The sequence below is a fragment of the Oncorhynchus tshawytscha genome, linkage group LG15 (genome assembly GCF_018296145.1).
Source record: "Oncorhynchus tshawytscha isolate Ot180627B linkage group LG15, Otsh_v2.0, whole genome shotgun sequence".
In the NCBI taxonomy this organism is placed as follows: domain Eukaryota; kingdom Metazoa; phylum Chordata; class Actinopteri; order Salmoniformes; family Salmonidae; genus Oncorhynchus; species Oncorhynchus tshawytscha.
The window spans coordinates 36,061,269-36,079,740 of record NC_056443.1 but is presented as its reverse complement, the minus strand read 5'-3'; the positions used below and the strand labels follow the sequence as shown (position 1 = coordinate 36,079,740).

At 42.9% G+C, this 18,472-nt stretch overlaps 1 protein-coding gene across 1 annotated transcript; it reads right to left on the bottom strand.

The window, feature by feature from the left end:
• Positions 1-5,910: 5,910 nt before the first annotated feature.
• Positions 5,911-16,292, bottom strand: LOC112219032 (putative transcription factor Ovo-like 1). Its single transcript, XM_042298502.1, has 5 exons — positions 15,711-16,292; positions 9,304-9,566; positions 8,799-8,957; positions 7,951-8,095; positions 5,911-7,184 (listed from the first exon to the last, which is right to left on the bottom strand). The coding sequence occupies exons 1-5, from the start codon at positions 15,808-15,810 to the stop codon at positions 6,853-6,855; spliced, it is 999 nt and encodes a 332-aa protein (XP_042154436.1). The 5' UTR covers positions 15,811-16,292; the 3' UTR covers positions 5,911-6,852.
• Positions 16,293-18,472: the final 2,180 nt, after the last annotated feature.

Genomic DNA, 18,472 nt, shown 5'->3' with positions numbered 1-18,472 from the left:
TATTGTTTTAGGAGTGCACAACAAACTTTGATCACAGAAACTGGTTTGAAACATTCACCTCTGAAGGTAAATAATGTACTTACATTCAGTAATCTTGCTCCAATTTGTCATCCTGAGGGTCCCAGAGATAAAAATGTAGCAAAGTTTTGCTTGATAAAATACATTTTTATATTGAAATGTAGGAGCTGGTTTCTACAGTTTGAACCCCTGCGGTTTCTGGCCCCACACACGGCCATTTAGATGTGTGAAGGTTTGTGTCTTTTCTGTAGGGAAGCTAATTATCCATCATGTATCACCTTCCTGGGAATGTGTAAACTAAAATAATGTATTGCCATATCATTTTTGTATGTTCTATAGTGTTATGTACTTGAAAATGTATCAATTAACCACATTTGGGCAGATTTGATTCAAAATGTTGTGCAGTAATATAATGCTTCACTGTATCAGTCTGAATCTTTGCACACACACTTCCGCCATCTGGTGGCCAAAATCTAAATTGCACCAAAACACCTGTGTGATTTTATGGCCTTTATCTTGCCTTTCAAAGATGGATGGAAACATTTTTGGAAACTGATGTTTTTTTGTTTGTATTATCTTTTACCAGATCTAATGTGTTATATTCTCCTACATTATTTTAACATTTCCACAAACTTCAAAGTGTTTCCTTTCAAACCACATCAAGAATATGCATATCCTGAGCTACAGGCAGTTAGATTTGGGCATGTCATTTTAGGCGGAAATTGAAAACAAGGGTCCAATCCTAGCTAAGATTTTTTAAGTATGATGTTGACATGATCAGTCCAATCAAAGCTATGGTAGATATAACATGATTTGACGTCATTTTATCTGTGGCCAATGACCTTGAGCCTTCTTGGCTGGGCACTTCTAATGTAACTCTATGGCAGCACCCAAGGAGCTTGAATTTTCAAACTCTACCTGTAGATTTTGCAGTGACATAGTGTCCCCATGAGTGACAGAACACTGAGCCAATCACAGCGCAAACTAGAGAACATTACCAAACCCTACGCTTGGTATTTTCTGATGGCTTGCCCCACCACCACAGAAAGCGCTGAGCTAGGCTGAAACAACTGTATTTTAGAGCTGAAAGCAAAAAAAAGCAAAAAAAGAGAGCATGTTTGCACACAGCTTTATTAACACTTTAAAAATATATATACATTGTTTGCAAAGTGATATGTGACATGTATTTAGTTATTTATTTTAACTAAACAGGTGGGGCTCAATGACGGGTCACCACTGGTCGTACCTGTGTGTGTGTGTGTGTATATATATATATATATACACACAGTGGGGCAAAAAGTATTTAGTCAGCCACCAATTGTGCAAGTTCTCCCACTTAAAAAGAGGTAGTAAGAAAATAAACATTCACTTAATATTTCAACAAGTCACCTGCTGGCAATAGCTAGCGTGACATTGTAATGCAGTGACCGCCGGTGCTAGTTAGCTCGTCAATAACATGGCCAGCTAAACCAGCAGGTTAACTTGCCGAAATAGGCCTTAAATACATTAAGATAAATATATACATAGTCTCATTCGCTATTGACTTTGGGTTATGTGAACCCGTTTTCCAAAGACACTATTGTGTTATACAGTTTTAAACGTGTTTTTTTATATAAACAAAGGAAGGAGACAAACCTGCTCTCGGAATATCTCTCAGACTGAGGAGAGATAGGAGAGAAACACTCAACCCACTAGTTGTTATTTCCAAGAAAATAATACAAAAATGGTACGTCCGAAGACCTCTCGTATTGCCGACCTTAGTACAATGGCAGCAAATATTCGTATTAATTCACACAACACATAATGAAAGGCAACTTGATTTAAATCACACATTTTCCTGATGTGAATGGTTTCACCCAATACTCTCCGGTGAAATGTGGTGTTCTTTGAGATCGACATTGCGTGCGAGGTTGACGGAAACTACATTTTCACTTTGTCACACCTGTTCAGGAGCTGGCACCACTGTGAGATTCGGTCTCTAGTCTAGTCACATAGATAATGGTACTGAAAACCAGAGAAAGCGCGAGCATGCAGAGTGATCTTGTTGATTTGCTCCACCTCCCAGCACACCTTTTCCCATTTTATTAACTTTTTTGCGCATGTGCAAAAAAATAAACGTGTGAAGAAAACAGCTGCGGCCGAAAAACAAGCATTCAATTTAATACTATATTTTATCAATATGTTTGATTCCAATAGCCTACTCAACGGAATTTAAAGAAAAGTCACGGTACTTTTGAGAACCACACGAATCTGTGTAACAGCTGTTGGATGATACGCACAGTTTTTCGGACAGTTGTCATATCGCGTATAAGGTCTTTTTCGGGATGAGCAGTTTACTGTGCGCCTTTGATATCTCAGTCATGAGTATCCCTGTGCCATGAATAAACATAATATTCCCCATTTAAGTTCAAATGGAATAGTAACTGAAATATACTCTGACTGTAGGCCTATAACCTCTCATGTAGCATAATATAACATTAACTCGTGCAGAACTATGTATTCATTGCAGTAAAATGGTACAACAAATGTTAAGGAGTTGAGATTTTTTTGAGAATAGGCGAATCTCTTTGTAATGTGTTATCTTTGACACTGTTATGCAAGGAGACAGGACCAATCTATCCACTGTTTTGGAGTTATTGCGTTTTCTTCCCGGGTCACTAAATGAAACAGACAACTTTACTGGTGTTCTGGGGCAACAAGTTACGACGGAAGAAAATCTGCATGTATCTAACTATAGTTGACCAACACATGTCGGAAATTATAAGACTATGGCCTACTAAATGTCAGATATTATAAACGGAAAGTTTTATGGAATTATGGTGGACTATACTGTGCAGGTAGATCCGTTTTTGACGTAATTTGTTTGTCAATCAGATGAAAAAAATCACAACACCCATGATATGTGAAACAGCCTCCGCGAAAAACAACAGTAAACGGGATAAGATGTTTACATGCCACAGCACACCATGTCTAAAATCTGCATATCCCAGGCATCTTATCCGGGTTTCTCAATACCGCGATACAAGCTTTATCGCGATATTATGTTTATATGTGGTCAACTCAAAAACAGAATAGTTGATTATCCCGAATAATAACGGGATATTGGTGTACATGTAAACGTGGTCATTGACACTAAGTACCTAAAACGCCTATTGATTAGAGCTAGTATCTTCTGGTGGTGGTAGTTATAGGAGCCGTGACACTAACTAAACGTTAACACGCATCGCTTGGGTTTGAAAATATAAGGAACGTATACTTTTATATAAGCTTGAAATAACTTTCAAAAATGTAATTAAACTCACACCTTTAATATGGATCCCATAAAGCACGTTACAGGGCTTGTTTATGGAAAACAGACGGAAGACCGTCAACTACATGTGCTGATAGTCGGTGTAAACGGAAGACAGATGCCACAATTTATGTTTATTGTTACTGTCGGCTGCAACTGTTAAACCCGGTTTAATCAGTGTATAGTTAGTGTTCATCTTGCATTTGTAGAATGTTACATGAACGGAGGAAAGTTTGATACAATCCGATTGCGCCATCTGTCGATGAGAACGCGACTGTAAAAGTGAAAAATATATATTGTATCAAGTAAAGACAACATGCTACAGTGTAGCTTCATGCACAAAATAATAAGCGCTGCAGCGGTCTAAGGCACTGCATCTCAGTGCTTGAGGCGTCACTACAGACCCTGGTTCAATTCCAGGCTGTATCACAACCGGCCGTGATTGGGAGACCCATAGGGCGGCGCACAATTGGCCCAGTGTTTGTAGTGGGTTTGGCCAGGGTAGGCCGTCATTGTAAATAAGAATTAGTTCTTAACTGACTTGCCTAGTTAAATGAAGGTTAAATAAATAAAATAAAATGATTGCTCCTCTAAGTCGCTTCTGCTAAATGACGAAAATGTAAATAAACTCGAGGTAGGAAGCCTACATGGAAACCAATTGTTAACCTTTTGTATAAATATTCACAATAACTGAAACACCGTTGGTTTACTTTCTCACTTTCAAATCATTATAATGAAATATTACGTCCGTAAACATGCGACTTTCAAAAGGGGTATTATTGTTTGCTATCTATTAGTCTATAAATGCGTAGCCCAATGATTTCCATAAATAGACCGTTATGCAACGGTTTTCCCTTATGCAAAGCAGGCAGGCTCCCACGTGGCGTTAACGTTCAGAATCGTCCCTCGGGAACAGAACGCATAAGTAGAGATTCCGTTGGATTCCATCAACAAGACCCAACAACGACCAACAGGAATCTACTGCCTCACAGACGTCTACACCCACCTACTCTCTATATTTCTCTCTCTCTCTTGCTCCCCTCTCTCTTTCTCTCCCCCTCTGTCTATCACCTCTCCCTCACACACACACGCACGCACGCACGCGCGCGCACGCACACACACACACACACACACACACTAGGCAGAAGACTGATACTCTACAGGAAACAGATTTAATATTGAGCAACAACCAACCTCACCATGATTGTCAAAGTAAGAGTCACTGAATATACAGCAGCATCCACAACCCACCACACCCATCAGACACACCAGGAAAACAAAAGACCTTTAAACAAGTCAAATTGGCAACAAGGGAAGAAAGTCTTTGAAATGCCGCATTCAAGACAACTCGGAAAATCAGAACCTCAAGGGTTCTAATCTGCATATGTTTTTTTTTTTTTACGTAGCGCTTCCAATTGGTTGATTATGATACTTTCCTAGTGGAACCAAAAATTGGACCTAATTTTTCTACAACGAGTTTCCAATTGAGACATTTCAGAGTTTCCGAGTTCTGATAAATACAATAAAAATACAATTTGATACAAGTCACATTAGAATGATTGTAAAAAATAAAAATAATATTTGCAGAAAACTAAAAAAAAAACATTAATATAGTAATCATTCAAACACCTGTTCATAAATAGAAAAACCTCTATATATATTTCAGTGTATGTACTATATTGTACAGTAATAGAAAGTACAGTATAATATCATTCTGTACCCTTTTGGTTGTCTTTCCCTTATGAGTAGTCAGGCACTTATACAGTATACACACACATACACTGGCCAAGAATCAAGTGTCGAAATCACACTCATAAACAACAACAACAAAAACACAAAAATATGAAAACAAGTTCAAACACATTGACCCCACTAATAGAAAACATATCAAAACCAACAGCATTATATAGTGGAGTGGATTCTAACCTGAGAATCAGTATGTAAATCCTATACAATCTTAGCCTGGTACCAGATCTGTGTATTGTCTTGCCAATTCTATGGATAAAGTCTTGTCAAACACCACAGGAGATGGCTGTATAGCACAAACAGATCTGGGACCAGGCTATAGTGGAGTGGAGATGGCTATACAACACAAACAGATCTGGGACCAGGCTATAGTGGAGGGGAGATGGCTATACAACACAAACAGACCTGGGACCAGGCTATAGTGGAGGGGAGATGGCTATACAACACAAACAGACCTGGGACCAGGCTATAGTGGAGGGGAGATGGCTATACAACACAAACAGACCTGGGACCAGGCTATAGTGGAGGGGAGATGGCTGTATAGCACAAACAGATCTGGGACCAGGCTATAGTGGAGTGGAGATGGCTAGACAACACAAACAGATCTGGGACCAGGCTATAGTGGAGGGGAGATGGCTATACAACACAAACAGACCTGGGACCAGGCTATAGTGGAGGGGAGATGGCTATACAACACAAACAGACCTGGGACCAGGCTATAGTGGAGGGAGATGGCTATACAACACAAACAGACCTGGGACCAGGCTATAGTGGAGGGGAGATGGCTATACAACACAAACAGACCTGGGACCAGGCTATAGTGGAGGGGAGATGGCTATACAACACAAACAGACCTGGGACCAGGCTATAGTGGAGGGGAGATGGCTATACAACACAAACAGACCTGGGACCAGGCTATAGTGGAGTGGAGATGGCTATACAACACAAACAGACCTGGGACCAGGCTATAGTGGAGGGGAGATGGCTATTCAACACAAACAGACCTGGGACCAGGCTATAGTGGAGGGGAGATGGCTATACAACACAAACAGACCTGGGACCAGGCTAGAATAATCTCACTGTGCTTTTCCAGTATGCAAGTAGTAATCTCTTCTGTAGAAGTTGGATCCTTTCCAAGTCCTATTGGATATGAATGTAAACATGACCGGCACTTTGTTTCACAATCTCTTTCTTTCAACAGTCGTTACAGTTCTATAAGACAAGGGTTAGGGGTCAATTCCATTTCAAATTGTAAAACTAATTCCAAATTTTCCTCAAAAAGCATTGAAGAGAATTGGAATTAGTGTATTTTCTGAATTGACTGGAATTGAAAAGGAATTGAGGCCAACCTTGGTATTGCAGTAGATACCACATCTTATAGTAGTACTACAGTGTACAGCAGTTGTGCAAAAGATTTCCTATAAACCACCATTTGGAACTTTCAGGAGTGTAAACCCCAAAACAAACATAGGTTATTTTCATCAATCAAATGCATAATAGCATTAAAAACACACTGTATAAATTCATAGCAAAGTACATATTTAAATATATTAATACCTTTACTGATTATATAGAGTTGTGTTTTTTTTTTTTTGTTTTGTACAGATAATCTACATCGGGAGGAGAGTTCCAGGTGAAACCCAGAATAATCTCAAACTGGGCATAATCTCAATCCTAATCTCAACAGGTCTCATAGTTAAAATGGACGTTCCCTTAACGTTTCAGATTTACCCGACGACAGTTTCGACAAAGACAACCGTTGTATTCCTATCCTTCCCCTCTCCTTCAGCCCCTTCTTTCTACTGCACCCCAGACCCTGTAGTATCATCACTATCCTGGTCATTCGAAAGCGGCGACCCAGGCATCGACTCCTCCCCCTCTGCCCCTCTACCCCCTTTCAGCCCCTTCCCCCTCAGGAAGGTGGAGTTGGGATGGAAGGCGTGGTAGTGTTTGAGCAGTGTATCCTGGGAAGGGGCAGTGTGGCCACACTCCTCGCAGACGTAGAGTTTGTTGCGTCTCTCTTTATAGGCGTACTGCAGGGTCACACCGTGGATCTTCTTCATGTGAGACTCTAGAGAGCAGCGCTGGGTGAAGGCCTTGTCACACAGAGAGCACTTGTAGGGACGCACTCCTAGAGAGAGATGGAGGGAGAGAAGGGTTAGAGATGGAGGGAGGGAAGGGTTAGAGATGGAGGGAGAGAAGGGTTAGAGATGGAGGGAGAGAAGGGTTAGAGATGGAGGGAGAGAAGGGTTAGAGATGGAGAGAGAGAAGGGTTAGAGATGGAGAGAGAGAAGGGTTAGAGATGGAGAGAGAGAAGGGTTAGAGATGGAGAGAGAGAAGGGTTAGAGATGGAGGGGAGAAGGGTTAGAGATGGAGGGAGAGAGAGAAGGGTCAGAGATGGAGAGAGAGAAGGGTTAGAGAAGGGTTAGAGATGGAGAGAGAGAAGGGTTAGAGATGGAGAGAGAGAAGGGTTAGAGATGGAGGGGGAGAAGGGTTAGAGATGGAGGGGGAGAAGGGTTAGAGATGGAGGGGGAGAAGGGTTAGAGATGGAGGGGAGAAGGGTTAGAGATGGAGGGGGAGAAGGGTTAGAGATGGAGGGGGAGAAGCGGAATGAGAGGAGATGGAGTAGCACTAGCTGGAGAGAAGGGGAGTGGGGTGGGTGGTGGGTGGAGTGAAGGGTAGGTAGGGTGGAGTGAAGGGTAGGTAGGGTGGAGTGAAGGGTAGGGGTGAGTGGTTAATGGTTGGTGTAGTGTATTGGTGAGTCTGTTCGGCTTTCTGGCCGTGCTCCTGTATGTGTGACCTACCTGTGTGTGTGTGTGTGTGTGTGTGTGTGTGTGTGTGTGTGTGACCTACCTCTGTGTGTGTGTGACCTACCTGTGTGTGTGTGTGTGACCTACCTGTGTGTGTTCTGACGTGTCTCTTCAGGTCGAAGGTGTCGTTGAATCCTTTACCACAGTGGTTACACAGGTGTCTCTTAGTATCACTGTGACACTTCAGGTGTCGGTTCAACATCCTCTGGTACTGGAACACCTTCTGACACATCTGATGGGTTACACAGGAACAGGAGAGAGAGACGGGTTAGGGAGGAAGAGGAGAGAGAGACGGGTTAGGGAGGAAGAGGAGAGAGAGATGGGTTAGGGAGGAAGAGGAGAGAGAGATGGGTTAGGGAGGAAGAGGAGAGAGAGATGGGTTAGGGAGGAAGAGGAGAGAGAGGTGGGTTAGGGAGGAAGAGGAGAGAGAGGTGGGTTAGGGAGGAAGAGGAGAGAGAGGTGGGTTAGGGAGGAAGAGGAGAGAGAGGTGGGTTTGGGAGGAAGACGAGAAAGAGATGGGTTAGGGAGGAAGAGGAGAAGGAGATGGGTTTGGGAGGAAGAGGAGAAAGAGATGGGTTTGGGAGGAAGAGGAGAAAGAGATGGGCTAGGGAGGAAGACATGGAGACAGAGATGGGCTACAGAGGAATAGATGGATGGATTAGAGATGGAGGAAGATGAGAGATGGTTACAGAGGAAGAGAAAGATGGATGATTAGAGATGAGTAAAGAGAGGGTGAAAGCTCTTCTGGCATAGCTGATAGAAAGATGTAGAGAATGGGTTAGAAGGGAGAGGGGGATTGAGACAGGGATGGAGAGAATGATTTAGAAGGGAGAGGAGGATTGAGACAGGGATGGAGAGAATGGCTTAGAAGGGAGAGAGGGATTGAGACAGGGATGGAGAGAATGGCTTAGAAGGGAGAGAGGGTCGTGACATACCTTGCATACAAACGACGCCTGAGCACCTGTCCCTGACTTCGTTACTGTGGAGACCAGGGCAGTAGGGGACGTCGTCAAGGAAACAGGTGTGGTGGTGATTTCGGGGATGGAAGGCTGGGGAGGTATTGGAATCTGACTGGGTAGCTCACCTGTAGTCACCTATAGAAGAGACAGAGATAAAGAGAGAGAGATGGAGAGAATGGGATAATGAGAGAGATGGAGAATGTGATAAAGAGAGAGAGATGGAGAGAATGAGAAAGAGAGAGAGATGGAGAGAATGGGATAATGAGAGAGATGGAGAGAATGGGATAATGAGAGAGATGGAGAGAATGGGATAATGAGAGAGATGGGGAGAATGGGATAGAAGAGGGATTGAGAAGGATGGGGTGAGAGAGAGAATTAAAAAAGTTGGTTACCGGCGATAATTGGGGTCTTATATTCTCAGAAAACCAAACACGATTACATAACTAAAAATACATTTTAAAAAAATACCTCAGTCACTCACCTTGATTTTGGAGCGGACATAGGTGCTGCTCTGTGCCCTCCTCTTCACCTCTAACCCCGTGACCTCTAACTCCCGACCAGGGCTCTGGGGTTGACCCAGCACCGTGCACGAGGGCATCTCCGCTGTAGGGGTCATCACGCTGCGCACCGAGTGCGACTGTGTGTATTTGGTGTATTCGTAGTGCGTCGTCGTGGCGAGACAGGGGGCGGTCTCTGCTGGACTGGCTTCAGTTTCCTCCAATAAGGGCACGGGGAAGACAGACACTGAAACGGACAGAGAGAGAAAGGATCCGATATAAGAATATATATATTATATATATATATATATATATTATATATATATATATATATATATAGAAGATATAACCTAAGAATTGGATTCATTATGGCACAGTCACGCACACTAGAAGGACAGAGAAAAAGTTGAAGATAATTAGACACCACCCACGCTCTTGTCTGTTTAAAGTATGACAGAGAAGGCCCATGCCACACACACAGACTAGTTACCGTTGGACCAGTCTGACCAGCCAGTCCAGAGACACAGGTTGGTGCTATTACGCTCCTTAAACACACACACACACACACACACACACACACACACACAGTACATGTGCCTCACTGCTCTGTGTGCACTCGTGTTAGTAGCAAAGGTTACTTATCCTATTCAATCGGTTACATACAATCTCTATTAGAAACACGGAGAAATTGTAAAGATTCACCGATGCCCGTCGGTCACCGATTCAAATGCTTTAGATGCAAGTGCATCGGTCCTCGTTACCCCCCCCAAAAAAACAAACTGATCCGTATAACACGCGTCGGTCAGGGGAAAAGAACGATTCAAACTCCCATCTCCGAAAATACCTCTCATCTTTTGTGACAACTGATTCAACTGTGTTGACAGACATGGGATCTATAAGTCATGTTATATGCTGAACAACTCCAGGTAATATCAGTAGCCTCGTCAAACTGAGCACTGAGCTCAGCTTCGCATGCTGACCAATGAGAAGTAGACAACCTGTTCCTGATCCCCTTCAGCATTCAAAATACTAAAATGGCAACGCGGTGATATTAGGCTTTATTAGTTGAGTGACAACCGATGTCATTTGCTAGGTAATTATTATCTATGGGATGTTTAAAAATGGTGTTTTACCAAGCTAGCAGAGATAAACTAATTTGTCTATACCTCCTAAAACCTTAACAGAGGTTACAATAGATTTGATTTTGATTGTTCGTCATCAGCAATAGTTTTGGTTGTTTTGCTTTTAACAAATCAGTGTTTATGGTTATTTTTTAGATATGAAACAATCAACTGTATCCTGTATAACGAGGAGGTGGACTAGCAACCGGAAGGTTGCAAGTTCAAATCCCCGAGCTGACAAGGTACAAATCTGTCATTCTGCCCCTGAACAGGCAGTTAACCCACTGTTCCTAGACCAGTTAACCCACTGTTCCTAGACCAGTTAACCCACTGTTCCTAGGCCGTCATTGAAAATAAGAAAATAAGAATTTGTTCTTAACTGACTTGCCTGGTTAAATAAAGGTTAAATAAAATAAAATAAAATATGGCCGAAGCCAGAGGACAAAATCTCTCAGTAAAAACGTCCAAAACCATTTGAATTGTGAGATGAGGGTGAAATCCAAAAATTGTGCTATCTATTAATTGGCTATGTCATAGCTAATTTCTAAGCAATAAATATTTATACACTACTAGCTCAAACTCTTAATCTGCAAAAATGACTGATTACTGATTTATTTAACTAGGCAAGTCAGTTAAGAACAAATTCTTATTTTCAATGATGGCCTAGGAACAGTGGGTTAGCTGCCTGTTCAGGGGCAGAACGACAGATTCGTACCTTGTCAGCTCTGGGATTTGAACTTGCAACCTTGCTAGTCCAAGGCTCTAACCACTAGGCTACCCTGCCACCCCCTGCTGCCCCACTGATAGTGGTAGTAGGGTGGTAGATGGCTAATTCTCCCTTATGTCTGCTCAGGTGCCTACATAGTAAATACACACACACACACACACACACACACACACACACCTCAGACAGATCCATCAACAGCAGATTTGAATTTAGAAGGGAAAACTAATGTGTTTATACAGCAAATGTTAGTGCATCAAATCATATCACATCCAACCGAATTGATTTGTTCTCTAATCAAACCGAATCGGTTCAAACTGTTTACGTTCCCAAGCTAGAAAACCAAACAATGTTGCTCAAACGGAAGGCAGAACTAACAAAGTCACTGACAACAACCAAAACTAAACAGGTGGGGTTTTAGGAGGTGTTCTTGAAAGACACTCATGGGTGGGTGTCCACTGGAAGTTGCCTAGCAACAACAACTGGAACCTGAAAGACACCCACCAATGTCCACTAAATTTACCCTGAAGACGAAAACAAGAAGAAAAACAACACACCAATCTTAAAGACAGGAAGCAAACAAACCAAAAAGTGGAGCAAAACAGAAACAGAGAAGATCAGATAAAGGATTGTTTGTCTAGAAAATAAAATAGGGAGAGACAACTAAATGCTTTAACCAGTGGTGGAAAAAGTACCCAATTGTCATACTTGACTAAAAGATACCTTAATAGAAAATGACTCAAGTACAAGTCACCCAGTAAAATACTACTTGAGTAAAAGTCTAAAAGTAATTGGTTTTAAATATACTTAAGTATCAAAGGTAAATGTAAAAGTAAAAATTATTTCAAATTGCTTATATTAAGCAAACCATATGACACAATGTCATTTTTATGTGTCTACAGATACCCAGGGGCACACTCCAACACTCAGACATCATTTACAGATACCCAGGGGCACACTCCAACACTCCAACACTCAGACATCATTTACAGATACCCAGGGGCACACTCCAACACTCAGACATCATTTACAGATACCCAGGGGCACACTCCCACTCAGACACTCAGACATCATTTACAGATACCCAGGGGCACACTCCAACACTCAGACATCATTTACAGATACCCAGGGGCACACTCCAACACTCAGACATCATTTACAGATACCCAGGGGCACACTCCAACACTCAGACATCATTTACAGATACCCAGGGGCCCACTCCCACACTCAGACATCATTTACAGATGAAGCATGTGTTTAGTGGGTCCGCCAGTTGAGAGGCAGTAGGGATGTTCTCTTGATAAGTGTGTAAATTGGACCATTTTCCTGTCCTGCTAAGCATTCAACGACTACATTTGAGTGTCAGGGGAAATGTATGGGGTAAAAAGTACATTATTATCTTTAGGAATGTTGTAGTGAAGTAAAAGTTGTCAAAAAATATAAATAATAAAGTACAGATACCCCCCAAAAAACTACTTAAGTAGTACTTAAAAGTATTTTTACTGAAGGACTTTACACCCCTGGCATTAACCCTCCACATCTCTCAAGACAACTTATGCAGTGGGCCAGCCACTCTTAAATATCACCTGGGCCAGCACAGGTGAAACACCTTTGGACTAACGAGATGGACAAGTTAACACAAACTAACGAGGTGACACCAATCGGTGTGCCCTACGTGCTAAAAGTCCAACCTCAAAACATAAATGTAAAAAATAAAATAAATCTGTAACAAAGTAAAATGTATCGATAAGTATGGAATGGTCTTGAAAGGTAATGATTCACATCCTTAGTTACTATTAATGATATTTGATCAGGGACGTTCCAATTGGACTACATGACAAACACCTAGAGCCAGTAATTGTTGAAGTAAGTGTGTGTGTGTGTGTGTGTGTGTGTCCTGTAAGATCAATAGAATTTTATTTTTTACCACAAAAAAAATATTTAACTCGGCAAATCAGTTAAGAGGAAAGCAACGCTGGGACTCCCATTCACGGTCGGATGTGGTACAGCCTGGATTCAAACCGGGACCTCTTGCACTGAGATGTAACGCCTTAGACAGCTGCGCCACTCCGGAGCCAATGAACAGTAGAGCACACAATGAATCTGTTGATTCTATAACAGGTCAGGAGACAATCGGATAACTCGCAAATCAGCATGCAAATTTATGAGAGCGAGAGCCATTGTTTTGTGTGGGTCATAACGGTATCCTTCCCGGTCGTCATATAGGAATAGGATGAAGTTGCGTTTAAAGTACCCGTTTTTTAATGGCTCAACTGAAGCCATATTTCACTTTAAATTATAACACACACACACACACACACACACACACACACACACACACACACACACACACACACACACACACACACACACACACACACACACACACACTCACCCGATTAGACATGTTGGTGAGTTAATCTCGAGCTGTTTGCTCACCCCTCCCTTCTACACCAGCGCCGCGCGACTCCAGGCGAACAATGACTGTTCAGATATGATACTGATGATATTCGAAAACTTGGTTCAATCTCGTCTTTGAAAAACGAATTTATGCTATCTAACAGTCTGAAACGAACAGTTTTTTCGAACTAATATAATTATATAAACTAAAAATAGTTTAGAACCTCGCCTGCAGAGAGACAGAGAGAGAGTCAACAATAGATCGGACCGTAATGCTGTAGTGTGCTGTGTTTGCTAAGGGTGTATGACCGTGTGTAGGGGAGACGAGGGTAGTAGCCTAGCTGTAGTCCGTTACTTCAACCAGCATCTACTGGCCTAAACATTAACCAGAACGCGGGGACGCGCACACACACACAAGCTTCCCGCGCACTCAAGGAATAATTCTTCTACCCAAGTTTGCACAGGCACTGTTATGCACCGGGTTTTTTCTCAACTTGGAAAAAATATTTCCTGTTCTCTTTATTCATCGAAGCTACACAGATAAAATAATACAATAGATACTAAGCAAAGACGTTTCATAGTTTGTCTACTCTATACTTATATAATTATCTTGCTCAGAATTATTGGAGAGAAATGTGTAACCTAACCTATGCTAAACGGGTAACGGTGATAAACGCCATGGAAGCATTGTTTGGACAGTGATCACAGCTGTAGTTGGAGTGACAAGTCGAGGCGGTGGGGCAGGCAACTTCACATAGCTGGGTAATAACTAGGCTACTAGAGTGTTGTCACCTGAACGCCTGCTGTTGTTTTGGCGCTTCACGCAATAACCTAAAGTTAAAATCTTTGGAGGTAAATAGCCCTTGATTTTAAAATGGTTTCATAAAAACGTTTTATACTAATCAAATAATGCACATCATCAAACACAACTTACTGAGAGGTTTGTTTTGTTTGATATTCAAACCGTTTTTAATGTTTAAAAAAAAACATTAGTTCAGGAAGTGAATTCTAATCTACCGGTCAGTTTCAGCACCATAGACCTTTAAAGGAGGTAAAGGGTAATGATTAAAAGTTACCGGTGGTGGAGGAAGGGGGTCTCTCTCTCACACACACACACACACACACGGGGGGAGGGAGGTAGGGGCAGGGAGTGGCGGAGTAACCCGTTAGGTTCAGTTATCTGATACCACAGCCCCGAACAATAAAACACCCCAGCGGCACAATGGCGATTGTTCTCAAGATCGCGAAAGAGAGACATACAATTAAAAGTACGTAGAATTTTGCATGGAGGAGATGCAATCGATGTGACTGGTTTGTCATCAAAGGCTGAATTGGAGGTTAAACCTTCCTCAAAAAACAGTGGCAAGTATTCGGCTACTGTGCAGACTATGACTAAATAAATATAATTAATTTTAAACTGCATGGCAAACAGTTCACATGCCTATCTGTTCTAGTCTACACAGTAGGACTACATTGGTAATCTATTATTGCAAATCAAGATCCACTTGTTTTATGAAGGGGATTAGGCTGCCTATAGGTCAACCAAGGCACAGTCAAGATATGACAGGCCGTATGTATGGGTGAGGTAGATTGGGGCAGTGTTGCAACCGTATTTACACCCTCGCCAACAAGGAAACTACTCGGGTCTGAAGGTCGGACCGAAGGAGGTGTAACGGTGTCGTGGTTATCTTTGTGGCAAAATGGGAACAATGACACGCTATAAGTTGGGCCTTGCCCGTTGCAAGGCAATATGTCAACACTGAAACACATTAGCCTACCTTAAGACAGAAAAAGTTAAATAAAATCACAAAGAAAGTTGTTAAAAGTTATCTTAGCCTATGATTTATCCTGGAATATGGCCTACAATGACATTGTAAAAAAAAAAAAATTGCCAAAACTTCCCTACCCGATAGCCTACTGTTACAGAATGTAGCCTACTCTTTTGGATACATAATTGTAACAGTTTAAGATTGTGAGTTAAAAAAAAACAAAAAAAAACGTTTCAATGTATCATGAATTATAGCCTAACAATTATTTAATAATGTCATGGAACGCTGATTTCCCGTTATTTTATTCTGTGCTGCTGGCCGTGCTCCACCGAAACAAAATGGTTCATTAACGGAACGCCATCCTCGAGCTCTCTCACCTGGTATATATACGTCCCCGCGCTCGTCGTCTGGCAACTCGCTCCAGTTCCGCTTATAGGGCGAGTATCTCGCCTTCTTTACCAGGAAGGCTCGCGGCATGGTCGTTTTTTTACGGTTAAACTGTCCTCTTCGGTCAAGTTTGTGTAGAATCAATACGCTCCAGGTAAACTGGTGAAAAAAGTACCTCAAAAATATACCTTCCCCTCGTGAAAGAAAAAAAAAACGGGAAGGCTCGTTCCCTTCTCTTTCTTCCCGCAGTCCTCCCTCCTTTCTGTTCTCCACCTCTACAACAAACTTTGTAGCTCCGCAGTTTCAGTCTTCTATCCCGTTTTTCTTCTCTGTGCGTGTCCGTTCTTTTTCTCCCCAAGCCCACACACTCCACAAGAACAGCAGTGACGTCGCTACAGGTGAGTTATCTTGTTCAGGTGTCCCCGTACTTCAAGGTTACGTTCTATTCCTCGACTTAAAGTAACGGGAGTTTGTCAGGTAAGACTGCTGATATTCCGATTCAGCGCCACGCAACACGGTGAATTCAGAGGTTGGTCCATGCACGACACAGGTAGGCTAGTCCTTTCCTTTATTCAGGAAGCACAGGTACCAGCGCGCATGCGCCACAGACATAACGGTGACAAACCAAACCTGGGTTAGGCTACTACCTGTTCGACCGGTTTCTTCTTTTTTTACTCACTCCCTCTTTCTCCATTCAGCTTCACGGTGAGAAGGAGAAGAAGGGGTAGAAAATATATTGGAAAATGGAGGGGGTTGGTAGGTTAGAGAACGACATGAGAGAAATAGTTAGTTAGGGGGAAGAGTTTTTGGCATAGTGATGCACCGGTAACACCTATAGTGGGAGGCACTAGGCGTGTGTGTGTGTGTGTGTGTGTGTGTGTGTGTGTGTGTGTGTGTGTGTGTGTGTGTGTGTGTGTGTGTGTGTGTGTGTGTGTGTGTGTGTGTGTGTGTGTGTGTGTGTGTGTGTGTGTGTGTGTGTGTGTGTGTGTGTGTGTGTGTGTGTGTGTGTGTGTAGTGGTTAGAGCATTGGGCTGGTAACCGAAAGGTTGCAAGTTCCTATCCCCGAGCTGACAAGGTACAAATCTGTCATTCTGCCCCTGAACAAGGTAGTTAACCCACTGTTCCTAGGCCGTCATTGAAAATAAGAATTTGTTCTTTAACTGACTTGCCTAGTTAAATAAAGGTAAAATATATATCTCAAGCACAGAAGGCCACAGCCAACAGAGGCTGCACATTGATATGCTCTTACCAACATGAATAGTGGGCGTTGAAACCGCATTGGAAACTTCCATATCATTTGATTATCATAATACATGTACCCTACACCTTACCCTCAGGAGGACAAGATTATAGGCCTGCATGTTTGAAAGATCTCTGTAATCTCTGTCAGGTATATAGGAAAGACCATTAATCACCCTCAAATGTGTGTGTGTCGTCCCCCCCCATCCTACTGTGTGTTTACAGACCCCCACTGTTAACCATTATCCCCTTGTCTCTCTGATTTGTCCCCCCCCAGGTCACCCTCTACCCCCACCCCCGACCACTCAGGCCCTTACAAGACACCTCTAGCCCTTCACCCTTCTGAAACACCTGAAACCAAAACAGAGAGAGAGAGCAAAATAGAACATGAAAGGGGCGATTTAAAGAACGAAAATAATGTTTGTTTGTAATTTCTTCATTGGTAATTAAACCATAGCTATAGTTTCAGTATGGGAGGAGGTAGAGTGGGGGAGGAATAGAGAGGGAATAACAGAGGGAGAGTGAGAGAAGGAAGAGAAAGAGGGTGTGTGGAGATATAGAATGAACGGTATGCTGCCTGGGCTGTTGGAGTGGTTTCTGCCTCCCTCATCCCCCTCTCTCTTGCTTCTCTCCTCCTTCCTTCTCTCTCTCCCTCCATCCGTACCTGTTACTCTCCTCCTCCTCTCTCTGCGTGCATCCATACTTGTTACTCTTCTCCTTCTCTCCGTCCATCTGTACCTTCTCTCTCTCTTCGTCCATCCGTACCTTCTTTCTCTCCGTCCATCCGTACCTTCTCTCTCGCCGTCCATCCGTACCTTCTCTCTCTCCGTCCATCAGTACCTTCTCTCTCTCCATCCATCAGTACCTTCTCTCTCTCCGTCCATCAGTACCTTCTCTCTCTCCGTCCATCCGTACCTTCTCTCTCTCTGTCCATCAGTACCTTCTCTCTCTCCGTCCATCAGTACCTTCTCTCTCTCCGTCCATCCGTACCTTCTCTCTCTCCGTCCATCAGTACCTTCTCTCTCTCCATCCATCCGTACCTTCTCTCTCTCCGTCCATCCAAACCTCTCTCTCCGTCCATCCGTACTTTCTCTGTCTCCGTCCATCCATACCTTCTCTCTCTCTGTCCATCAGTACCTTCTCTGTCTCCGTCCATCAGTACCTTCTCTGTCTCCATCCATCAGTACCTTCTCTCTCTCCGTCCAGCAGTACCTTCTCTGTCTCCGTCCATCAGTACCTTCTCTGTCTCTGTCCATCAGTACCTTCTCTCTCTCTGTCCATCAGTACCTTCTCTGTCTCCGTCCATCAGTACCTTCTCTGTCTCCATCCATCAGTACCTTCTCTCTCTCCGTCCAGCAGTACCTTCTCTGTCTCCGTCCATCAGTACCTTCTCTGTCTCTGTCCATCAGTACCTTCTCTCTCTCTGTCCATCAGTACCTTCTCTGTCTCCGTCCATCAGTACCTTCTCTGTCTCCGTCCATCAGTACCTTCTCTCTCTCGTATTTTAAATGCA

Coding starts and splice junctions, on each gene's coding strand:
- LOC112219032 (XM_042298502.1), bottom strand. CDS start 15,810: ATGCCGCGAGCCTTCCTGGTAAAGAAGGCGAGATACTCGCCCTATAAG. Junction 9,567..15,710: donor CGGGGACGTATATATACCAG/GTGAGAGAGCTC, acceptor TGTCCGTTTCAG/TGTCTGTCTTCCCCGTGCCC. Junction 7,185..7,950: donor ACACGTCAGAACACACACAG/GTAGGTCACACA, acceptor ATCTCTCTCTAG/GAGTGCGTCCCTACAAGTGC.